Raw genomic sequence first — 24,517 nt, 5'->3', positions numbered from 1 at the left:
GACGCTGTGAGGCTGTGTAGATTCGCGATAACTAGGGATCAAAATCAAACAGCTCAAGAGCTACGCTTGTATATCAGCAGGTAAGACACTGTTGTTTATTGATCAGTATACAAGAGCCTCGGCCAGGACAAACCCAAAGCCGTCAACATCTTGCTACGGCGTCTGGTATGTTGAGAGGTGTAATACTCTGATACGGCTACTGGATGCTTTCGAAAATAGTGAAGCCGCAGGCCAGAGCTAAGAGGAAGCACACCAGGTAACACACGGCCATGTAGAAGCTACATGAAGGGGACAATCTACCCTCTTGCTCGTCGTCCGAATCTCCAGGAAACTAGTTAGTCCACGAGTGCATGTCAGAAAGATATGAAAGGGTGCGCGTGTTATTTGAGTGGTCGGTGAGGTCGGTGAGGTGAACCGTGAGGGCGAGGGTCTTCTAGGGTAGACTGGCGGTCGAGTCTATGTAGTAGACCGGCAGACTGTAGGCGTAACGAGAATCTGAGATGGGGGAGGCCCCGGTGCAAAGCTGGAAGCGCTCCGGGTCTAAGACGGAGGCCGTTGCAAAGAAGATGCATTGGGCGTCGATTGGATAGAGAAGTAATCGAAAACATCTCTTCTGGCCAAGTACCCCGTCGTCGTCTGTGAAATTAGTTAAATTCGCGAATAAATTGATAACTCGCTACTCAAACCATTACCCGGTTTCATCGATTAATGAATTATCTTCTATGTGCAGGGGGTTTGGGAGTGAGCAAGTGAACAAGGCCAATCCAGCACAACATGTTTTGCACGAGTGAAAAAGCCAATGGGCGCCAAATAGCGTTACCTCTTCGAGACATGCCTAGCAGACCGGCATCCCTAAATCTTGATGTTCAAGACGAGGAAAGGGATATTGGCGATGCTCTGTTGTCGTCGGCGAGCATCCCGAGCAGTAGCAGGACTTTTGTCGGGTTTCAGAACGGCAAGACGCCGCGTACAACGAGCTTGACACCAGCACACGCTTCCTCTCCCAACGTCTCGACACGCAGGACACCGAGTCCTGATATGACGCGCCCTCAAGGTCTCAAGATATCAGGGCCATCCCTTCCTGCATCCTTGTCGCGTTCTATTTCACTGCCTCGTCGCGTATCCGAACGATCTACCGCAGATATCAGCGAAATCGAACACGGGCACGATCCCCAACCTGGTTTTCCGAAGCTGAACGTGCTTCCAATTGGTCTTGATTCTGCTGCGGTGAACAGAGTACAGCGGTGGGTTACTGGAATTGCAGTAGGTAAGTATTCTCTCGTCCTTCTCTTAGTTTCGGCTCATCAATGGGACCAAGTGGATTTCGACATCGATCAAGGACCAGTGGTGTGTGCTGTCTATCCGTCGATGGCTTTGACCACATCGGATGTATCTAATATGTATGGTTCTTTTCCCTTCACGCCTCAACGTTGATACAGCAGTCCTCGTTCAGAGCCTTTTCATCTTTTCCCGATTCTCCTCAGTTTGAGGAAGGAAGTCAGATGCATAGTTTCCGGCTTCGCCTCACGCACTCAACGTACTCAACCCCGACCTCATCCCCTCGAATTCTATCTTCTTCTACTTCGTCTTTATCTACCCCCATGACGATACCCAGCTCAGCAATTATACCAGACTACCCAACTTCGCAGCCACTATTCATCAACGGATTCTCTTATTTTACTCAATGCAAGGACCCGAGCAGTAGGAGGGGATACAGGCAGGTGTGTACGTATCGTGCGCTCGTCTTCGATGGCGTAGCAAACTGATCGATGCTCCTCGGACTATCAGCAAGCCCTTGTGCTTCTCACCCTTCATAGCTACCCTGCTTTGTTTTCCCTCGTACTATCTCTCCTAGGGCCTACACACTCCCGAGACGGCGGCGGCGGCGCTGGATCAACGGACATCGGAGCGCTGAAACACGCGTTCTCGAACTGGGAAAACTGGTATGTAGGCTCTCGGGAAAGAAATCCTTAGTAATCTGTTGCGCTGCTACAGGCCTGATCATATCCCCGGTGAAAGCGTCGTTCTGACGTTTCTCGATACCGAAATCAATGTTGATGTTCCGCATGGTGTCGATGAGCAACTCTTCTGGTCGAACCCTGCCGCCGCTCAGGGATCGTCGCGTATCTACGTACGTCTCCGCCACAGTGAATGCTCAGCTTCGTTGCTCTTCGGGCTTATGAGCACAACCAATAGATTCCAGCGTCAGCGCCGCCAGTCCACCTCCCTTCTATGGCCGCATTAAACGGTGGCACGCTCGGCTCACAGACTCCTTGTATCCCCCATCTGCTAAACGCCATTCCACTATTCGCCGCCTCTTCCCTTCTCCCGAATTTGTGGGCGATATGGGAAAACCTCGTCTTATGTGAACCTATCCTGGTCTGCGGGGACTCGCCTGCCCTGGTCAGTAGTGTTATTTGGTGGATTGTGGAGCTGGGTAGAGGGGTGAGTCTCGGCTTCCGCTCTTCCGCCGTGCTCGGTTGACCGTTGAACCTGTCTATCACATCATGGAATCCCGGTGGTGGCGGTAGCTCCCTCTTTCCCATTCGCATGACATCCGTCCCTATATGACTATAAACGACACAGACTGTTCAGCGCTGATTAACGCCAAGCGTCCGGGCAAGGCAGGCCTGGTTCTCGGTGTTACAAACCCTTGGTTAGAGAAACAATGCATGCACTGGGGATGCGCCATCAGTTTGAGAGGATCTGCCTTCGGCTGTCAAACCCCTGTTATTGGGTAAGTGGTATGATTGAAAGGGATGTCCGAATGGGATATGGTTGACGGTTAATCCACTGCTGTAGGTCCCAGGGGCATAATACGCCTATCGTGGATAGCCCCATAGGCACTCCCTCTTCTGTTGGGTCACCCATCACTTTTCAGTCAGGCTTGAAGTCAACACCAGCGTCTTCATCGAAGGCAAGGTTCATGTTTGGTATAGGCTCTGGCTCGGACCCGGCTAACGGGGGATTCGGATCGCATGGGTGGAAGAGCCGTTCCTACAAGCGTTATATTTCCAAGGACCGATCGCTTCTAAAGAAGCTAGAAGATGCATGGAAAGGTGGCAACGAGCGTGAACGTAAGTACACTTCTCTCGAAAACATACGGATGTGCTTGTATTTCTACGTCCCTGTACTCCATTTGACTTGACTTACTTGCCCACAGAGGTCGAAGCGACGCTGTTGCTTGCGCAGCACTTCAACGCACGTACCCGTGAATTATTGCTTCCACTCACGCGGTACCTGAACACCCTTATACCATCCCCAGCAGAGTTAGCAGCGTCTTCTCGCCTGCGAGGAAGTCCGCACCAAACGCCCACATTCACGCCCTCCATGGCTTCGTTGGTTACGCCGCTAGAATCACAATCGCCAGCGTCTTCTAGGTCTTCTCTCGGAACATCCATTTCAGCCGCCGCACCACGTCTCAAGCCATTCTCCCGCACAGCGTTCTTTGCCTCGCTGAAGGACCACGGATGTCCGCTACCCTTCCGATCGGCTAAGCAGCGGATACAGTTCTATGAGCGATGGCTCAAGTGCAAGGCTTTCGGCATATGGCTTGCGAAGCAAGAAGAGATCGTACGGTCCGTCTTGCAGAAAGAAAAAGAAGGTGGATACGGTTCGGCTCCTTGATTGTCAGAATATCATCATTATCAACCACCGCGACGACTCGCGTGAAATCTTCTCCCAAGGAGGATGATAATCAAGCTCGGTCGATATTGGGAGGCGTTCGGAATAGGTACAAGGCAACGTGTGTGCGTAGAAGATACCCATGTTCCCAGCTCGGACTCCCAGTTATCGGGCGGCGCAGGCACTACATGTCATAATCGAAGGTGACTAACCTTGCCGCAAATACTTCCGCTGCCGCGTCTGCATAACAAGCGCTCAGCGGTTCTTCCATTACAGGATGCTGCTGATATCACTCATCTGCTTAGCAAGTCGAACGCTGATGTGTGGTGCATTCTGACTCCACACGTGTGCCCAATCTACCCCATGAGACTCTATGCAGATCTCATCTTACACTGTGTCAAGAGTAATTGAGATCCCGGGGTAATCACGGTGACGATAACTTGAAGATGAATTGATCGTAGAGGTAGAGCCCATTACAGGGATGATTCATAGAGTGGTAATTTGCTCTGACTTGTAGGGCATATCGGTATTCGTCAAATCACCTTTAAGATGACGATGCATTCGAGCAGGGAGAGGACCGGGGCTCCGAGGTGAAGGGTATTGCCAAGCGAAGGCCAGAAGCTGACGATGGGGCTACACGGCTATGCTATGGGCCTGGGCGGGGAGTTGTGAGTAGCCTGCAATCGGATAATGGGTGAGTGCTGCCTAAGGAGCGCCTGCAGCTACAGCAGGAAGGTCAGCGGTTTGGAACGGAAGAGGCATTGCCCTTGATGGTGGCGATCAACGAGCGAATTGTGAACGACCATGAGGCAGTTCCTGGAACCGGATGGCAAGATGCCGACATATCATCTTATAGAGTATTCCATGCAGAGTCGCGAGTAGCGGCGAAAGGCAACAAGGAGTACGCGGGGGAACAGGTGCTCTTTGGAAACTTAGCGATTGAAAGTTCTAACTGATTTTGGTAAATTTCAAACCTCATGGTACGGTCTTGTATGTTTTTCAGCATTGACCTACATGGACCCCCTTACGTGAGTGTGGCCTTTGAAGGGTCAGACACCCACAGAGAGGATAGGATTGCCGTGGAGTGTCCGCGTAGCGTCGTAAGTATCATCAGCAGAGGGAACTTCCTTAATTCAATATTGTTGTCTTTCAAGTGTTTCTCAACCGTATTCAACGTGAGCTTGGGCCACAAATCGCAAGCATGATCTATACAGCCTATTGGAACAAGGCCTGCCCGATTTTGATTCGATCTACTCGGCAAAACCTACAGGGTCGCCCTAGATATGTACAATGAGTGCCGTAAGTTTTGATAAGTAGATCGATGAGAAGTACCCACAGTATGTACATTGTTCCTGGTCTTGCAGCCGATAACTGAAAACTTGGAGGACTGTTCAGGATTGTCGTGGTTGCATGTTGGGATAAGAGCCATCACGTGCAAACGAAAACTTGAAACTCATCGACCGTGCGGTTTTTTGGCCTTGGAGTTAACCATGTCGCGTGCATCTGCGACCAACAGAGAAGCAATCAAAATCACGCAAACAGAAGAAACGGTTGCCACTGACATTTGGCGTACTGCACTCACAAATACCTCGGCGTAAGGATCGGGTTCAAATAAGGGTTGTTGCCTGATCTGATGTTTGCCTTAATGCAGATAATGAGGTCGCGCGCTCAGCGTGGCGTGGGGTTAACGATATCATTATGCCTCGAGGAGCTCTGGGTACTGGATCCTTGGTTCAAGGTTGACTTTTCAGTACAAGGTCACATGAAAGGTTCCTTTGGGTATCTGGATGCGATCGGCGGTGGCTGCTAATAGCTACCCTAGCATCATGATTCCGGTATAAAGAGTTTCTCTGAAACTGCTGATCCTTCAGTTCATTCCACTATGGTCGTCGACGTCGGTTCAGAGGCCTCTCACAACGCTACATTCAAGACCACCGGTCTCTCTTTCATTGCTCTGCCCAGCAAGGAGGAGGTGCAGGCATGCTGGGAGCTCTGCCGGCTACACAACAACATCGGCTTTTGGGTGGTCTATATTCCAACTGGTACGTCTGCCTTTTCTGCTCCCTTGCAAATCGGGCTGATGGATTCTCTCCAAATATAGCGTGGTCGATAGCCATGGCCTATCATGCACAAGAACATCTTTCGATAGTTGACGCACTTGTGAGAGCTGCCATCTACGTACCGCTTTGCTTCGGCGTGAAATCCCTTGTAAGTGGTTGACCTCCGTTGATCAGACATGCCCGTGACTAACAGATACTGTGGCTACTAGATCATGACTATTGACGACATCCTGGACTACGATATTGATGGAATGGTGGAGCGAACGAAAGGCCGACCACTTCCTCGCGGTTCGATCTCGCTTCAACGTGCATGGCTCTTCTTTGCCATCCAGACAGTCATCGGCATTCGTTCGGCCTTCTACTTCCTGAGTACAACTTCGTATGCACACATTCTAATTTGTCAGCGGTTCGAAATTCTTACGCCTCCGAATTCGATTCCAGCCTACACGTTTCAATGTTCGCATGGCCCCTGTATATTATCTATCCGACGTGTAAAGTGAGTTCTCGTGTTCAATCCGTCCCTGTCAATGTGCCTAATCAAAATAGCGCTGGATGGGACTGGCGCCTATCCCCTTGGTGAGTACTAAGCACCTTCCAGCTCATTGGTTGTAAATCCAACCTCATGGTCACCATCGCAGGGTCTAATGTTTAACGTCGGGATATTCATGGGTTGGGGCGACCTGAGCATCAACGGCTCGTTACCTTGGCACATCCTGGTTCCGATATATATCGGTACCTGCATGTGGACCTTCACATACGAAACTGTGTATCAGCATCAAGTCAGCTGCCATCCCACACTGTCTGTGTTTTTCCACTGATACGAAGTTTTTTTCCAGGACAAGATTGATGATGTCAAGATTGGTATCAATTCACCGGCTCTCTTCTGCGGGACTTACACCATCCCCATATGCACTGCTACCGCCATCGGATTCTTTGGGCTCCTCTCCTACGGCGCCTTCTTAAACGGTCAAGGCGCACCGGTCTATATCGCCATTGCCATCACTTCGTACCTCCTATTAAATCGACTCCTCCAAACAGACATTGACCGCCCTGAGGACTGTAAAAGTCTGTTCTTGGGAACTGTTGCTATCGGTCAAATAGTCCTCGGCGGATTCATCATCGACGCCATTTCGCACAGACTGTTACACGGGATCCCGTTATAAATGTAAATGTATCTCATTAATGTCCCCCGAACGCTTTGTAATGTCCTCTTCCTGTATGTACATCGCCTAATGTATAATGTGGTATCTTCCGGAGCTTAATTGATCCCTCACGACAATGTTTGACTACAATGTGTGTACCTACGATGAATAATGTTTCGCGACTTATCTCAAATGTCTAAATCCTCCGTGTCACTTCCTACTGAGATCGCGCCACCAACAAGCCACATTACCGGATGCTACGTATGTAATTTCGACAAGGAGTAATGAGCTCAGGATACATCCCGGTGTTATTCAGCTGAAGTGAGTTCAAAAGTAGATAAAATTTGGCATTACTGTCATTACAAGGCGTGAAATCGATACAACGGTCAGGTGGTATGTGTGAGTAACTACAGTCTCCGAAGATGGCCTTACGATACAACAAGAGGAGAAACAAGAAGATGGAGACAAACGTGTGCAAGTGTTAAGGGATATAAATAATTGAGGTATGGGAACCAGAACGAACAATGCATATGCACCAAGAGCGGAAGGCATGTAATGTCGTATATATTACGTTGACTGACCTTGATATTTACGGATTAAATCTCTAAGACGCGCCTGACCAAACGCAAGGTCGGTCTTTGTACCTGAAGGAGCCCGAGCGGGAAGACCCTGGTGTTGGGCGCTGACCCGGGGGGCATTTGTTTCGAACAGGGTCGGGGGTGGCTTGATTGGGGTCTTGGCTTTCGTCACAGGCCGTGCGAGCGACGCGGTTGACGATAGCACGGGTATGGCAAGAGAGGACGAAACCATTGCCGGGACAGACGAAGACTTTGTGACGTGCTTGGCCTTGTTATCAACTGTGGAATCAGTACGCGCGGCCGCTGTGCTCCCATCGCTACTTGCAGCGGAGGATGGGGACTTTTTCCTTGCGGCTGAGAGCAGCAACGGAGGTTTCGAGGCGATCAATGGAGGGGCACGGGCAGCGGGCTTCTTGGTGACGAATGGAGGAGGAATAACCTTCTTAGGCTTCGGTGCGACTACTGGCTTATCAGGTGGTGGACTATCGGCCTTCTTGAAGGCACCAGCCGCCCAAATGGCCGCCACAGCGGTAACTTTGCCGCCACGACCTCCTCTAGCAGAACGGACGTCGTACTTGACTTCCGGATCCAAAGGCTGTGGAGGATAGACCGGGAGTCTGTGTGCTGAATTGCTTGATGTAAGGCTGGGCGGGTTGGGGTAATGCGCATGGATTGTTAGACGGTGCTTCATGGTTACACCGTCCTTCACCGAAGAGGCTGACGGTGGGGAGACGTCTTTGTCTGTGCGTATCGACTGCATAGCCATAGGGGGATTTGCACGTAGTGCGAACGGCTTGGATTTCAGAGCGTCGTCCCCTTTGCTGGACCACAAGTTAGCTATCCCCTCTGCTTCTTCGGCTGCTGGGTTTACGACGGGGCCACCGCGACCTGTAGCATAGCGTCGGAACGTATCTCGCTTGAATGTACCGATCGGAACGAAGCCTGAGGACCGTGGGTTCGGCACAGAAGATACATCATCCGGTGGTTGTGATTCCTGTGCGTTCCCTTCGGTCGCCTCTTCCTTCGTAATAGCAACAGGAGGAGCAACATCTTGTTTGACAAGCACCTCGCCGCTATCAAAGGGCCCAGAGCTCTGGTCGCCATCAAGTGGTGTACCGTCTGTGGGCGATTGCTCCGGGGGTGTAGTAGGTTCGATGGCGCCCAACCAGGCTGCCACCCTTCCCTTCGCTGCCTTCCTCTTATTTGATTCTGTATTGCGGACTTTCTTCTTTCCGCCATCCCTCGTCCTGCCGGAATCGCTCTTCGCTTTGGTTGATCCCGAACCACGACCTCGTGCACCTCCCTCTGGTCCCCTGTTGGTATCCCCGTCCCTATCCCTATCATCACCAGAAAGGCTCGACTTAGCCGCTTTATGTGTCCTATCATCCCAATCGTCGTGATCTAACCCGAGATCCCCTCCAAGATCCCCACCGTGATCAGCTAACGTCAGACTAGATATTGCGGAATCATTCAGCGGCTCAGCCTTTGTATTCGCCGGCGGAATGGTAATGGGTAGCACCGTCCGAACATCAGGTCTAGCGTTGGATTCAATCTTCCGCGTTCCCACTGCAGCGAGGAGCCGTCGTTCCAAAGCGTCCAGTCCACTCTCACTCTCATTTGGCCCGCTCAAGCTGAGAAGGCCGTGATTTGACTTCGGGCGTGCGTTAGGATGCACCGCAGTCAGCGTCGGGGTGGGAGGTGTCTGTTCAGATGGCACTGGATCCGGAGGCGAAAGGGTGTCAGGCACAGGAGCCACGAATAATTGATCAACAGGTGGGCGAGAGGCGGAGAGTGGTGAGAAGAATGAGTGCTTCTTCAAACTACGAGCCGGAGGCGTTGGGAGAGTTTTATTCGCAACGTTGAGATCAGAGGAAGGAGCGTGAAGCGAGTCTAGTTCTGCCGTAGCCAGCTTGGGAATGTCCGACGAAGGGTCTTCATTCACGGCTTCTGCCATCTTCTCCAACGCCTCCACCCTCTCGCTCCGACTGACCGAGTTCTTTGTAATTGGATCAATGCTAAATGAATGCTTTGGAGAGAGAAGAGGTCGGGGAGAATACACGACCTTGGACACGTCGGGTGGAGAAAGTGAGGGCGCATGTGTATCAGTAGCAGGCGGCGGAGGAAGGTTAGCCAGTGTTTGCATCTGGGGTTGCCGTTGGGGAATTGGTACTGATACCGGGGGCACCTCGGGAATGATGTTTTCGACGATAGCAGATGGTGGAAGGGGGAAACGATGGGATGTCGGTGAAACTGAACGATTTCGCGAAGATAACCTGAGATGTTGAGTAATCCTGGATGCTCGTTCGCCCTTGCCTTCCTCAGGGCCAGCATAATGTTCCGCGCTATTATCGAGCGGGTGGAGGACGGGATTCTGATCAGATGTTACGGGGAGACCAGAGGTGACAACCTGTGAAGCCATTCGTGCGCCAGCACTGGACGGCCTTGTAGGAATGACGTATGGCACGTGGAGAGGAGCAGGTGAGGCAACCATATAAGGAGGCATAGCCGATCCAGTAACCGGGTAAAAGGGAGGAGGGTAGTGATTGTAAGCTTGGTTGTAACTTGCCGGGGGTGCGGGGGGAGGCAACCACACATGACCTTGTTCGATGTAAGCTGGAATGGGGGGTGACATGGGCAGCTGAACTGGGTAGCCATAAGGTGTGTGAGGGTCGACGTAGGGGGCTTGGGGTGGCACGTTAGACGGCACGAAAGGTGGTTGCTCAGGGGGGGTGTACGTGTATGGATTACCGGGATACGGTGTGGGATCAGGCAATGCAGGTAGGGCAGCGGAGTGCGCCACAGTAACGGGAATGTCTAGGTTGATGTCCTTACTGTTAGACCAATGGTTGAGGCAAATTCATTGCGGTATTAGAGTATGAGTCACACCTTCCTAGGCCCATATTAAGCTTCACCCCGACGATGCAACGGACTTCGAAGAGGGCCTCGGACGTCCGTCCATCGTCGTCCTCTCTTGAGCCTCCTTTGACAGACTTTGCGGACTTGGGAACGTCAAACACAAGACTGGCTCGCCTTCAGCGCCCGGTGGTATGATGTATTCCTGACCACGGTACGGTATCACAGCGAGCGTATCAGAGAGCTGCAACGGTGGCTTCTCACCAGGAGCAGCGCCGAGCAACAGCAGATGTCTCGAAAGCGTGATCGTTAACCCTGTGTTCTGTCAAATAATTGAGCTGAGACGACACAAAGGATTGAGGTAAACGGACCTTCTTGCTGGAGTGGTTTTTCACCTGAAGCTCTACGCAACCACTTTCTCCTGATATCAGGACGCCACCGACCACCCTTCCTTGCACGAATATCTTTCCATTCTCTCCTACCACTACCCCTTCCGGTTCAGACCTCCCAAAATCCTGTTCAAAACTCTCCACCACGTCAAGCTCCTTCTTGTCGATCACAAGTGTCTTCTCGCCTTTCCACGCTACCTGCACACTTGCCTTCGCCTCGTACTTCACCCGTGCAATGCCTGACCCAAAGCTAATCGAAGCCGGCGAGCTGGAGGGTAAGGGGATACGAAATAAGAAGGTGGTGAGTCCTCGCCGGGCCTGATGATAGTGTGGGGGCAACGGTGGGTCCCCTGGAAGCGGGTGCGCTTGCACTGCATTCGAAGGTGGAAGACCAGGGCCTTGGAAAAGCCGGCGCGATCGCAGGAACGTTGACGTCGCAGAGTGATCCCGAGATGTAAGTTCTGGGCCAACGTTATGAATATTATAGCAAGAAATTGGAAACATAATCATACCTTGAACTGCAGTAAGCTCAACCATCATAGTGCCGATTCCAAGGCCTTTATCTGCTCGACACTCCATCTCCATCTTCCCGCTCACGTACCCTCCAGCAACATAAAGAGGATTGCCCATGGTCAGTGTGACTTTAACTTTCGAGTGGTGAGGGGAGGCATTCATCGCCTCCGGCCTCGTTTGCCGTTCCATGTTGGTAGACCTTCAACGTCGTTGATGATAACGAGAAATGTTGACCAGATCGCGCAGGACGTCGACTTATGGACGATTCATGGTTACGCGAAGCCAGTCTTCGAGAGCGCCCCAGCCTTCCCAATTCGTTCATGTCACTGTATTTGGCAGGTCATTCTCACAGTAGGCGCCATGTAGCGCCATTGCTCCTCTTTTACTATTAGTACAGTTGAGGACAGTCAAAGTCCGCTAAAATAAAAAGTTTTTTTATTGTGCTCCGGACTTGCGCGGAATACATTCCGGCTTGAAAACCCTTTCGAATGATACCGTGCTTGTCCAATTCTGACGAGCCGATCGCCCAGAAAAGGCGAATTACTGGAAAATACCCTCAAATTTTTGGCGTAAGCCGAATATATTAGATAAAATCATGAAAAATATGCCAATCGACTCCTTTTGATTAGCTCATGTTGATCCCGTCAAAATCTTGGACTTCTATCGAGCCGTTCCTGAGAAAAAATATTCATATTTCTGGGCGCTTCGTGATGGGAAAACCAGGAACGTGAGAGAAAACGCCGTCGGTGTGAGAATTTATGGCTTGAGGCGCTTTTGGGATAGTTCCAAAACAAAGGCTAGCGATATTTCGACGCAACTTCCAATCGGGGATCGTAAGAATTGGGCTGCATGCCCAGTCTTGGGCGCCTGTCATCCCGAAAAGGCCCACAGAGGTACACACAATTTGAATTTTTTGCTCCAAAATATTGGCGCAGACAGATTCTCGTGGGAAAAACTTCGGAGGTGCTTTTTCAGACGTTTTCAGCTATCCTGAGTCTGAATCTGGCGTTAGTTTGTCCCCAAAAAATCCCCTTCGAGCGCTACGCAATTTGCGGACTTTGACTGTCCTCAACTGTAGTAGACAGGGCTTGTACAGGGGCTTGTCGTTTTACTCCCCAAGAAGCTGTATACCATTGGCTGTGGCCGGTAATATCTACGAGGGTATGGAAGGATGGATCTACAACGCCTATAGATTACCGACAGCCGTGGGGGGTCTCACATAGCATTTTCAACCTAGCTTCAGGATACCGAACTCACGATACTCGACTCTCCAAAGTCAGGTGTGAACTCTCCATGTGCATTATCTGCCCGCGCAGAACATATTGCATAACATACGGGAAACTCTTTCTCGCGAACATTCCATCATATTCTCAAGCAGGCTGTGTATCATTCTTGATGCGGGGAAGCCCAGTCGAAACAGATGACCTGTTGTGTTTCTCATGTAGATGTATACCTCTTCTGTTCAGGAAGGCAACTCACAGGCAGGGTCCAGATACTGAGATAACTGTAACTCAAGGACTGAGCGTGGAATCCTGATGCCCCTCCTCGCCGAATATCAAGGATTCAGAACGCAATCTTTTTCAGCTCCTGGATGTGATGACCGCGAAGCGACGGCTGCGCACGCCTGATTCCCAAACTAATGATGACCCTCGCGGATAGAAGTACACAGTGTAACTAGAACAGTAATCATTATATTGGCCCCATGAAGTATGTAACGTTTGGTGAGCTATAGTAAGTACTGGATGGACCTGAAACACTCCCTATGTGAGATTTACCGCAGCTTCTCAGATTAACGTCTCGGTGCTGGTGTGGTTCTCCTACTGGCAAGATCATAATCTAATCCTGGTACGGGTCCGGGCTCAGAAGCAGGTTCATGAATATTTGAATTGTTGAAGACCTGTCACCTAACCCGGTCTAAGTGGAGACTTCGGAAGCGCTGAGTCGCATCAAGGACACCAACAGAAATCTTTCAGCTCTCGTAAGGCCAACCTGAGATAAATTTTACAGCATCATATTTGACACGGTGGTAAATCAAGATGTCCTTTTATTAAGTTAATTCTCTGAGTAGACGGAGGATGTGCGGAACCGACATCCCGCTAGGCAAATCACGCCATGACCGACTGACCAACTCCTATCGTCGTGCCTTGCAACCCCGGGGGCCCTCGACATCGACATCCTCATGGTGCTGTCTCCTTCAAACACAGTGGCACAAATTGCTAAAATTTGCGGTGTACATATGTCGAATCCTCCGAACACCTCGGGTACGCTCGTCGGTCGTCTGATCCGCTGTCACCCTCAAATGCCTTAATTGGGAACGGTCCAAGGGCGACAATGGCGCCATAGTCTGATGCGCAGGAGACAGCCACCTTCAGCCACCCGCTCGCCCTGTCGACGCGGCCTCTAAGTCGGATGCCTAAAAGAACAAACGATTATTCCCCGCTCCGGAATACTTGCCGACTCGCTGGTCCTGAAATGTCCTTTTACTTCCCATCAAAATCGAGAGCCGCCGAGGTGCTTTGTGCAGGGTCTCTGAGTGACTTGTGTTGTTCGTACCCTGTACAACACTCAGCCACTACCTGGCGACCATATGGACGCCAACACCACAACGTCGCAGTGGTGTCGCCAAGAGACAAGGTGTAATGTAATTTTGATTTTTTGAGCGTTGTACCTGCGATACTGTACAGCTTACAGTGCGAACGTACGGCAAATGGAATGGTCCGATAGTATGTGGACTCAGAGCTGAAGGCCGTACCTACATACGGGCGCCGTTGGTGCAGAGTCTTTACCAGAGTAACAAATAATCAAAGAGAAGGTACGCATTCATCGTGTAGATAGTATACATTGCCAGAGACACTCTAATAAGGAATTAAATATGCGATACCTAATATGCATGCGACTCGTATGTTTCCATAATTTATACGAAAAGTGGATGAGACGATTACGATTACAAAGAACCCAAGGAACAGTAAAATGAGCCCATGCTCCATGAACTGAGCCGCCGACCAGTTTCCGTCACTTTCCGATCAAGCGGCTACATCTCCTTGCAGCAAGTCGATATGAAATTGTCGCCAGTCCAGCTGCGCCGGGTCGATCTCATCAGCTTCTTCGACCTGTTCTAACTCCTCCCCAGCTTTCTGTGTGAAGATTGGGGTGGTTTCATCAAGCATCCATGCCCAGTCGTATTTCTCCTGGGCCGGCGGTGGATATTGTAAGGAAGAACGTCGAGATCGAGGTGGTAAAGGCATGGTTTGGACAGATGTCGGCCGTTCTCTGCGTGGGAGATGGAGCAGTGAACTGCTTTTCGATGAGGTGGAGAATGATATGAAGGATTCGCGATTGGGAGTTGATACCGGAGTGTCGGTATCAGAGAAGTCGATGAACACAGACTTAGTATCTGGTGACGAGGCGAAAGGATCAAGAGGGTGTAATTTTGGGCTCGTTTCCAATCTGAGTTGATTGATTGATAGTTGATATGGGCGGCGGGCGAAAGAATAGATGCTTGTTACTCACAGTTTTGAAGAAACAATAGGGCCACCTTCCGTAATCCACACTACGTCGGTTATTTCTGTAGCCTGCTCGTGGCGCAGCCCAGAAGACGTTTGGGGCCTTGAGCTAGATGACGTTGATCTTCGTGGAGAACGAGGCTCCATTGGGAATGATGCAGACATTCGGTTGATCATCTTCCCAGGAAATGACAGAAGCGATGAGCGTCGAGACCTCGGCGACGCCGTAGGTGGCGAGTTCGTAGTAGCCTGCGAGTTGGAGGTCGATGCTGTGGATGACATGGTGAAGTGGAAAGAAGAATGATGCCGATGCTTCCGGATATAAGGTGGGGCGCTGGACGTGGACTTTGAACTCTGCGACGCGCTCGGCTGACTAGCCGGCTGGGAGGAAGATGAAGTGTCGTCGAAAGGTTTCAGACCTGAGCCAGTGGGAAAGGCGAACATAGAAGTGGGTCTATTACGGGTTGGCTGTTTGATGGAGAACAGCCCAGAAGAGAAGAAGTTGGAATACAAGCCTTGGGTCTTCATCGTCGCGGAGGGAGTGGAGAATACGCAGGAAGCGAGTGGCACAGATATGAGGACGTGCCAGGTATGCAGGATTAAGCCGGTGGGTAAGACAACCTTATATATAAAGGAGATGATCAGATCAAGATGCGGGAGCAAAGGCTGCATGGGGACCCTGAAATGCAGGAACAAAGCGAATTGGAGGCTGTGATAGCTGTCGTTTATACCTAGATTGATCACAGGGGCCAGTCAGTTCGGTTATCCGCCCGCACTAAGCTGTCCAACGTGTCTTGATAATTTGACAATCATGTTTGAAATCACCTCAGGCAGACAATAGGTCGGCGGAAGTCGATACTCTGATCGGGGCAACCAGCGCTACTCGTCGCTGGCCACATGCATCTCTCCCAGGGAACTGAGGTGTTACCAATCCATCAAGTGGGATATTGGAGTGATGTCATTGCCTCATCCAAGTGATGTTCTTCAGACAATGATTGACCGCATTACCCGCAGGTATCGATGCGGACGCGTGATGCCTATCCCAAAACGCGGTTATGAGCGAGATATGATTCGATAGCGAACTTACTGCGACACTACCAACTCATCACTGATCAGGAAGGCGTGCGAGATAAGGAGGCTGCATTTCTCCGTTTATTTGCCGACGAATGGTGACCAGCATCGTTGCCATGCCCCCAAGCACTTCCATAACATAACCACTCGTAGAAACCAATGCCCAGTAGCTCGTCGTCGTTCCCGGCGGCCGACACACCGGGCACGAGGCACACAAAACTGAGATGAGCGGGGCGGTTGTCATTGAAATCTGCCACATATTCCCAGAGCACCCTAGAGCACCATCGATCCAGACTAGACAGGATGCACTGCATCGGAGGTGTAAATAATAGTTTCAGATTGCATTATTGACCCATGTAGAATGATCTACCCGGCATTGATGCTCATCAACATTGAACCGAGACTAGTCGAGAACCGTAAACTTGCCTCGGTATGGTGGTTGGTTCATAAACGTTTGGCGTCCTGGGCTTGATTGCTTGCCTGCGCCAGTCGATTCTTTTGCTGCTCCGCGATTATGCGGCGCTGATTGAAGTACTCAATCTTCCGCAGTCAATTTTAGCATGGATTATTGGAACAAACAGAAGCCACAAACCCAGCTCTTCGCGCAGTTCGCCTCATAGTTGTCGTTTTCGCCCTTGCAGGCCTTTCCTTCGTCGCCTGCCTTGAGGACACCTGCCCGGTCCAGACACGCGAAGTAGGAATCTCTTGCCTCCCAGCACTTCTGTCGGTCTTGTCGAGTTGGGGCAGCGTCCGCCACCTTCGACGAGCTAGAACCCATGATGGAGGAAAAGTTGAACGTGACGGTCGCGTGGCGGGAGAACGCGCCGTTGTGTGCCGCTGCGCCATTTGTTACACGGTCAGAGTGGGATTCTCACAGTCAGAAATGAGAGATTTACGTTTCCATAACTTTAAACTTGATTGCTCCTCCTCATCCCCACTATCGTTCATCAGGCATGAAACTTGGCGGAGACAATGTCCAACCACACGAAGACGCCAGTTCACCTCCATCCCCTCTCCTCTGAAGATACTGGCACCACCAGCAGCGGACGAAGTCGACGCACACCTCGGAGTTTGGACACCGAACCCGGGAAACCTACGAATAATTACTTCACTTTGAAAACGCAACTGGAGCAGGAGAATGCTGGTGACAAGGCTGGCTGGGATGGCAGCGTGCGAGGATATGGAAAGCGGTCGAAGAGGACATCGCTGGATGCCAGCTCTGTTGGTAAGCGATCGTCGACCTCCCTGGCGGCTATGTGGGACAAGTCTTCCGCCCCTTCGTTCGCCGTGGGCGCTTTCGAGGACCCAGAAGACGACAACGATACTCTGGAAGGTTTACTGCACGTCCAATCGGTTCCATTGGAGTCTCAAATCCTCAATACAAGGTGGCACCAGTATCCGGACAGTGCCATACACGCTGCAATATCGGATATCAACTCTAATTCAAACGAAGGAGATCCATATCATACGACTATACGCGTCCTTTCATCAGCCGTTTCGAAATTGACGGAGGTTCGAAGGGATCTGGAGACGGCGAAACGCGTTCTTGAAGAGAAGGAGGTCGCACGACGATATAGGACTGATGAACTGGTCAGGGAACTGCAACCGTCTGAACGGGAGATCGCGCGACGCGTCATTCAGTCTATATTCACTGACGACGATGAAGTGCGACATCACGTTCGACGTCAGGCAAGCTCTGTAGTAAGTGAAATCGTGAATCAACCCTCGAGACTAACTGATGGTACCAAGTCATTGAAGAATACATTGTCCGAAGCCTTGGAGGACGATTATCATTTCCAGGCCACCGACGCCGTCACGCCTGTTCCCACCTCACCGGCACCCGTCTCTAACGACGTGTCGCCCCCTGAAGAGGAGCCCGACATCGCCAGTCTTCTCACTCCGGGTACTACGCCTTCTGAACCAGCTTCCGAACCCGAGGTCCCAACCATTGTACCGAACAGACCGGGTAGACCTGATCGCCCAGGCATCGGAGATTGGATGGGTACCTGGTGGGCGAAAGGCAAACCACGGAACGACAAGACCAAGGAAGCATCTGCCACATCTGGGGTGCGTAGTAACAACCGTCGCAAATCCGCGAAGAGCGTCTTCGGGACGATCGGTATTTCCATCCTCAACCCCGTGAACGTCCCCAGCAATGGGAAGAAGTCGAAGGAACCTGAGGTCCCTCCTCTCCCTAAGCCAGACGTGCCCGTTCCATCTGATGTCGCCTCTGAAGTTGAATCCAAGATGTCGAGCGGATCCGTCATTTCGTCACCTGTCCACACCACCTTCGCGTTACCAGCTGCACCCCAACTGACTACTATGTTAGAAGACCCCATGTTTTCTGCTCTTCCTCCCCCAAGCACAGAGGCCAGCACCGAACTTCCAGGACCTCTTGTGCAAGGTTCTTCGCTACGCGCGATAGCGAACGCAACTCGTGTCATGACTTCAGACGCTGCTAGCATCCTTGCCGATCAAGGTCGCGAAACGGGCCCCTTAATCGCACGACTAGCCTTCGAGTTAGTCCAGAACGCCCGTGACGGAGGTGTTGTCTTCAGGGATAAGCCGAAGGAGAAGAAGGAGAAGGGTAAAGTGGAGAGGGCGGATACGTTCGACTCGCCCGTAGCAACTCTCAGCTCTGCACACGGTGCTGATGTCGCTTTGAGCCTAAGCAAGGCGCTTGCGAGTGCACCGGCTGAACGCGGCAAATCGAGGAGCAGCTCGCTTCTCCCTGTGTCTCCTCCGTTCGCTTCTCCATTGTTTGGTTCGTTCATGCCTCAACCTTCGCGGAAACCACTGGCTAGCGGGACTCGAACGAATGGTCCCAGCCAAGGCCCTTCTATAAGCAATGGCAAACCCGACGTTGGTTCACCGAACGTAGTTTCTACGGCTCCGAAAGCGGCATCCGTACCATTGGAATCCATCATCCCTGCCATGTCCAAACCACCAACGCAATATCTTTCTCGTGAATACACTTCACTCACCTCGCGTGACTTCCATTTCACTATCCCTCTCCCTCAAACCGCCTCCAGATTTAGTGTCTACAACAATGACCATACTCAAACCCCTCTTACCGACCGTTACGGGTTCATGTATGACGTTTCCCAGTACGACTTGCTCCTTCTCATTCGCGCTAAGGAATGTGGAAATACTGCTCCAGCATGCTTAACAGGCGTCAAGATAGCTGATAGAGAGGAAGACAATAGTTGGTCTGACAACGAGGATGATGATGTTAAGGACGAGATTGATGTTGTCAAGGACAATTGTACGTGCGATCTTGACCATGATGGGCGGAGTGCGCATAGCGTCGGTGCTGGTTCACATGGGTCGCCTGCGGAAGAGTCGAATGCAACTAGCCTCAAATCCAGATCGTCGTCAAAGAGCAGAAAACGCTCGTCCACTGTAGCATCTTCCGCGCCTCAGTCGTCAACATACACCTCCCTGTCCTCTATTCTTTCTATTACCTCTGAAACGCCAAGACACGCCTGTGCGCACACGATTAGAAAGCTGCTCGACGAGCTGACTGAGATACACGATCAGCAACAAGCATCGCAGAGGAAGGAGTGGGATGCTTTTGTCAAGCAACGTAGCAAGATGAAGAATCAGGGGAGCAAGTCTCATGGGATAACTTCCCCTTCGATTCCTTCTGGCGCAGCCGCTATCCTTGGCTTGGGGACTGATGTTGCAGAGGACGAGTTGGCCCATACGGATGGCCTCATTGGCTTTGCGCAGTTGGGATTATCCTCAAATCGAGATGAGAGGAGGGGGTTTGACCGGCTCGTCCGATGCGGTATACCTCTTGTATATCGTTCGAAGGTTTGGTTGGAATGTAGCGGAGGGTTGGAAATGAAGGAACCAGGGCTGTTTAGGGATTACCTCGCCGAAGCTGAGGCTGAGGGCCCCAAAGGCGTGGATGGGGATATCGAGAAAGACGTTGGACGGACGATGCCGTTGAACGTATTTTTCGGAGGGGATGGCGCTGGGGTAGACAAGCTGCGTCGCGTTCTCACTGCTTATAGCCGGTACGTGGAAATTCAGCAATTTTATGAAATGGAGCTTATATTTCCTCAGCCGCAATCCCTCCGTAGGCTATTGTCAAGGCATGAACCTAGTAGCTTCCACTCTCCTCCTCGTCCATGCTGACGAGGAAGAGGCATTTTGGGTCCTTTCAGCGATCATTGAGAAGCTGTTACCGCAGGACTTCTTTTCTCCTTCCCTCCTTCCTTCGCGCGCCTGCCCCCTTGTGCTACTTGACTATGTTCAAGAATTGGCCCCAAAGTTATATTCGCACCTTAATGAGCTTGGCGTAGATTTACCGGCAATATGCTTCTCTTGGTTCCTCTCTCTTTTCACCGATTGTCTCCCTGTCGAGGTATGTACTCGTTTCCAGCGTCATGACGCTGGGCTTAACTTGTCCTGTTCCAGACATTATTCCGTGTTTGGGACGTATTCTTGATGGACGGGCTTGACGTGCTGTTTCGAATTGCTCTCGCCATTCTTCGGAACAACGAGCAAGAGCTCCTGCGATGCGACTCTATCCCCGCCGTATACGTGGCATTGGAGAATCTGCCAACTCGAATGTGGGAACCAGACCGCCTACTACAGGTACGCATAGCGTCCAAGTCATTGCCATTTGGCTCAATAACGTTACACAGCTCGAGGTCGACTTGCGCTTATCCATCACTCACAACGACTTGGCCGCTAAACGAGAACTTCATGTCACGACCCTTCAAATGCTCATGTCGTAATTCCAATGTAGAACTCATAAGAACTTAGCAACACTGTAGATTGAATAACTGTAATCTAGCTACAATACCTCAAGGTAATCGAATGGACGCATCTTGCCCTCGAATTAATGCGAACCTCAATTCATGGGCAAGACGAAAGTCCAGCATTGCATAATCAATCGCGTGGTGGTCAAACTCCTTGAGTGCACCTGCAGCTGCTCGTCGTAATCAGTGGTTCAGTCCAATGCCTCATAGCCTACTTTCCGTAACCTTGCAGCCCTGAGTATATTGTATCTCAAGTTGAAGGCAGCCAACGCTCGGTGAGGTTGTTGTTCATTGCTGCACTACATGGTTTACGCACGTACGAATGAATTCAACGCGGCGCCGTAGGGACAACATGGCTATGCTCTGACTGCATCCTCGCTATCCTTGTTGGTACGGGTCCTGGGGAGACATGAGAAATACCTATAGGTCTATAAAAAAGAGTGCTTACAAAGTCTCTTTCTTTGTATAATCCGTAACACGTAGATATATCATAGGCAATAGAAGCATCAATCCAACAACAAGGAGAACCCAAGTCGAAATGAAGATCTCCATGAACCTATGCGCGATGCGTCGAATGGTTAGTTTATATTTGTTTTCAACAACATTTGCGAAGGGTTTCTTACGGCCGTTTTACACCATCTGCGCGCCAGACACCAGCAGCACCAGCAGATTGCAGAGACTTGTCTGATCGGATTTTTTCATGCTCAGAGCGAGGCGAGTCATCACGGCCCAACTCGAAAACACTCACAGAATCCAGTGACATACGCGAGCTTCGCAGGATCATTCGACAATGCCCCCATCATCTAAAACGCGTCGCCTCGAAGTCAAACCCCTGTCCGTATCTCACAGAAATCAAATCAAATGCACTCACCCAGTAAGCGGAGGTCTGCCACATAGCATCCAGGACGCCGCAGAAGATGTATAACCAGATGCGGCTCGCAAACCCGTGGTCGTGGATGTCCATTTTGACGGCGTCTGGGGGCAGGGATTGGCGGGTATAGTTCCTAGTGCTTTCCGTTCATAATGGCATTATATACGCTGGCGGGGGAGGGGGTGATGACGGTTCCCGACAGACCTTTGGTAGAAGTACGCCCATATGTGCACGACGAAGACCAGAGCGAAGAGGGTTCCCCAACCCAGAAACGCGCGGACACGTCGGCGCAGACCGTGGCCGTCGAGCAGGGCACCCATAAGAAGCGATCCGACAATTTGAGCCATCCAGTACACGAGGTTGTTGAGCGACCGCGCGCGGATGTTGAATACAGTGCCGTTGTACTCGTTGAATTCTGTATATCCATTAGTCAGGGACATACGATGAGGCGGTGACAAGCCGACATACGCCATGTGTAGAACCAGTTGCTTGCGAAGAACATGGGGAAGAGGAGGAGGATCATCGGGTCGTCGCGCAGTGTTAGCCACAGACCGACGACGCCAGCCTTCCAAGACGCATGCCGAGGAGAAGTGACTTTCGTGCCGTCAGTACGAATCATATTGTCCGGGTTTGCCATCAATAGCGGGATGAGGACGCCAATGAGGGTGAGGACAAGAAATCCAATCTACAGGTACGCTGAATTGAAGGTACTCATGCAAGGTTACGAAGGCTCCTACATATGTACCATTGCCAACTGGCGGAGAAAACTTCAGCAATTAGTGTTGTGGGACTTTTGAAGGCACTCGCCAGAGTTCGATTCAGAGTGGAAGTTTTGACCTAACGAGACCGAGGCTCCGACAACACCTCCTAGGTTGAATATGGTCCAGAAAACTCCGATATAACGGCCTTTCTGACTTTCGGTCGGGTACGCCAACATGAGCGAGCCTTGAGCGGTCCATAGCAAGCCTATTACCGTCAAACAATGTTGATAATCAATGAAATGCGAGCGAACCTGCACATATGCCCAAGATGGCACCAGAGGCAACAACGAAACCACCTGCATTCGGATGGATATTGATGGCTCTGAAATTGTCTGGGGGTTACATTCGGCACGTCCAAAGTGAATGAAGGGTGGCTTAAACATACAGAAATGAACCGATGTACAGTGCGTAGCCCGTGCTCCCGATGAGCAAAGTCAGCTTGGACCCCAGTACATTGTTGACGGAACTATGCGATAGCTAGGGATACGTAGATATGCTGAATCAAAGATCTTGCACGTACCCCGCAAAGAAGGCCGCAAACGCGAATGTAGCGTAGTGGGCTGCATTGGCGTTGGCACTTATCGTACTATCGCCTTGGCCTCCGGCACCCAAACCGTTCAAAGCATTGAATAAGCCTACATAACACTTAGGAACTCCGCGATGAGAAAAACAGAGGTCGTACCGGGGCACATGAAACATACGAAGCCGAGTAGAGAGACCTATCTACTATAAAAATTGCAGGGTGTTCGAGATGAGACATCTGACCTGCGTCAAGGGGCGATAATACATCTCTTTCAAGCCTTCACGGCGCTCGGAAAATACATCTTCGGATATCTCGACGTTTACCGTCAACTCCGTCTCTTTCTCGTTGGACATTGCTCGTAATATGGCTGGGGGAAGATGTAGAGACAATCGTGGCCGCGAAAGAGGAGATTGTGGCAGATAAGTGGCAATCGACGAATCGTAGACTAAATATAAGCCTCCCGTACGAAAAAGCACGGAAGTATCGCACGGGTGGTTTTGCAGCGCCGTAAGTTAGACGGATGAGCCCATCATGTGCTGAGGTAGCTAAATCATGTCCTGGGAGGTTAGTAAACATAGATAAGACCTCACGAGATTCCTGCGAGAGTAGGATGCATATGGTATTGTATCGCCGGTCTATCAGAGTTCTGGGGGAAGAAGGAAGGAGGCGGTTCCGCGGGGCCTCCTGGTCCTTTCTTAACTAGCTTGCTGGAGATACCAACTTTATATTTGAGTAATCTCGCCTTCATTGCAGTGTACTCGAATGCCAAGTGTCGCCTTCGTCCATGTCTTCGCGGATTATATCTACAACTTGCACTCAATTGAGCATGAGGAGTACGCACAGAAATGAAGGTGAGAACTCACATACTGGCTATCACAACAACCCAAGTGACTGGACTCAATGAGAATCTAATCTCGCGAAAATCGGGGCGGATAGTTGGGAAAGTTGAAAGTTCGGGTTGAGGATATTGGGAAATTGTGACCGTGCGAGTCAGTCAGTATGACTGTGTGAATTTCCCTGAAGTTAACAATGCGCCACCGTCGAGCCAGTCTTCACTGAAATGTTCACTATTTCATCGACTCTTCATCCCAATTCCGGGTTTCACACTTCCTCAAGATCTGTCGTCCGCATATCCAGCGCTACAGAACTTCATCACTGCTCCCTTAACCTCCATTTCGTGCTGCCACCTCTCATTTTTGTCGACTTGTACGAACTACAGCAACGGAATGCTTCTTATTCGTTCGTGCACCATGGCATCAACAATCTTGAACTGCCAGTAGCAGCTCTACCCAGAGAGGATTCTGAAATACTTCTCAACGTTCATTATCCTAGAGCGCCCAGTGGAATAGTCACAGTGGAAGTCGACGTACCGTTGCACGCTCGATACGGAGAGCCAGCCGTGGAGGGGGAAAGCCCATTTGTTATCGCAACTGTACCGAAGCCCGGGGGATTCATTGCTTGCTCAAGGGACACCCGTCAGTTCTTTTTCTTACTTTCGAAGCAGCGCATACTGAGGGAACATCATAGATGCACCCGTTTCTAGCGATAATCTCCCAAAGATGAGCCCGCAGTTCACCGCTTTGTATGACTTAGAAGCTTCGACATTCGTCAAATTAACTCCTGCTGCCTCCCCTTCCGACACGGTCGACACTCTCCGCATTCCTGTTGGGTCGATCTCTCACCTTGCTGTCGTTGAACTAGGAACTGCATTTTGCATCGTTGCGTCGTTCTTTTATCTGCTACACGCCATGCTGTCGACGTATCGAACCTTGAATGCATCACGACACGCTAAAACAGAATAGCAGTCTCGCCTTCTTGATTCGATGCAAACTATTCGTCTACGATAACGAATCGTGA

General features: G+C 50.9%; 8 protein-coding genes across 8 annotated transcripts; 4 read left to right on the top strand and 4 right to left on the bottom strand.

The window, feature by feature from the left end:
- Positions 1–774: 774 nt before the first annotated feature.
- Positions 775–3,627, top strand: PC9H_010068 (uncharacterized protein; the record flags this gene model as incomplete). The annotated part of the gene is made up of 10 exons (XM_036779562.1): positions 775–1,267; positions 1,319–1,400; positions 1,454–1,537; positions 1,616–1,721; positions 1,789–1,943; positions 1,996–2,131; positions 2,197–2,445; positions 2,532–2,737; positions 2,803–3,077; positions 3,164–3,627. 10 exons carry the CDS (start codon positions 775–777, stop codon positions 3,625–3,627), a joined length of 2,250 nt encoding a protein of 749 aa, XP_036628951.1.
- Positions 3,628–5,506: 1,879 nt separating this feature from the next.
- PC9H_010067 (uncharacterized protein) lies at positions 5,507–6,847 on the top strand (the record flags this gene model as incomplete). Its single annotated transcript, XM_036779561.1, has 7 exons — positions 5,507–5,666; positions 5,726–5,832; positions 5,894–6,063; positions 6,126–6,180; positions 6,231–6,260; positions 6,323–6,463; positions 6,521–6,847. The coding sequence occupies 7 exons, from the start codon at positions 5,507–5,509 to the stop codon at positions 6,845–6,847; spliced, it is 990 nt and encodes a 329-aa protein (XP_036628950.1).
- A 546-nt stretch (positions 6,848–7,393) lies between these two features.
- On the bottom strand, positions 7,394–11,348 carry PC9H_010066 (uncharacterized protein; the record flags this gene model as incomplete). Its single annotated transcript, XM_036779560.1, is given in 5 exon segments — positions 7,394–10,235; positions 10,291–10,384; positions 10,396–10,579; positions 10,629–11,107; positions 11,159–11,348. 5 exon segments carry the CDS (start codon positions 11,346–11,348, stop codon positions 7,394–7,396), a joined length of 3,789 nt encoding a protein of 1,262 aa, XP_036628949.1.
- Positions 11,349–14,182: 2,834 nt separating this feature from the next.
- PC9H_010065 (uncharacterized protein) lies at positions 14,183–14,944 on the bottom strand (the record flags this gene model as incomplete). Its single annotated transcript, XM_036779559.1, has 2 exons — positions 14,183–14,606; positions 14,670–14,944. 2 exons carry the CDS (start codon positions 14,942–14,944, stop codon positions 14,183–14,185), a joined length of 699 nt encoding a protein of 232 aa, XP_036628948.1.
- A 1,233-nt stretch (positions 14,945–16,177) lies between these two features.
- PC9H_010064 (uncharacterized protein) lies at positions 16,178–16,511 on the bottom strand (the record flags this gene model as incomplete). Its single annotated transcript, XM_036779558.1, has 2 exons — positions 16,178–16,273; positions 16,326–16,511. The coding sequence occupies 2 exons, from the start codon at positions 16,509–16,511 to the stop codon at positions 16,178–16,180; spliced, it is 282 nt and encodes a 93-aa protein (XP_036628947.1).
- Positions 16,512–16,705: 194 nt separating this feature from the next.
- Positions 16,706–20,481, top strand: PC9H_010063 (uncharacterized protein; the record flags this gene model as incomplete). The annotated part of the gene is made up of 4 exons (XM_036779557.1): positions 16,706–19,755; positions 19,805–20,105; positions 20,159–20,338; positions 20,389–20,481. The coding sequence occupies 4 exons, from the start codon at positions 16,706–16,708 to the stop codon at positions 20,479–20,481; spliced, it is 3,624 nt and encodes a 1,207-aa protein (XP_036628946.1).
- A 380-nt stretch (positions 20,482–20,861) lies between these two features.
- On the bottom strand, positions 20,862–23,013 carry PC9H_010062 (uncharacterized protein; the record flags this gene model as incomplete). Its single annotated transcript, XM_036779556.1, has 13 exons — positions 20,862–20,904; positions 20,954–21,061; positions 21,129–21,189; positions 21,254–21,308; positions 21,377–21,509; positions 21,581–21,791; positions 21,845–22,061; positions 22,224–22,342; positions 22,389–22,459; positions 22,523–22,603; positions 22,658–22,772; positions 22,820–22,856; positions 22,903–23,013. 13 exons carry the CDS (start codon positions 23,011–23,013, stop codon positions 20,862–20,864), a joined length of 1,362 nt encoding a protein of 453 aa, XP_036628945.1.
- A 707-nt stretch (positions 23,014–23,720) lies between these two features.
- PC9H_010061 (uncharacterized protein) lies at positions 23,721–24,462 on the top strand (the record flags this gene model as incomplete). Its single annotated transcript, XM_036779555.1, has 2 exons — positions 23,721–24,135; positions 24,188–24,462. 2 exons carry the CDS (start codon positions 23,721–23,723, stop codon positions 24,460–24,462), a joined length of 690 nt encoding a protein of 229 aa, XP_036628944.1.
- Between the last annotated feature and the right edge of the window lie 55 nt (positions 24,463–24,517).

This window comes from Pleurotus ostreatus (assembly GCF_014466165.1).
Source record: "Pleurotus ostreatus strain PC9 chromosome Unknown scaffold_7, whole genome shotgun sequence".
In the NCBI taxonomy this organism is placed as follows: Eukaryota; Fungi; Basidiomycota; class Agaricomycetes; order Agaricales; family Pleurotaceae; genus Pleurotus; species Pleurotus ostreatus.
The sequence above is the reverse complement of the archived record's forward strand: the minus strand, read 5'-3'. Positions and strand labels throughout refer to the sequence as shown.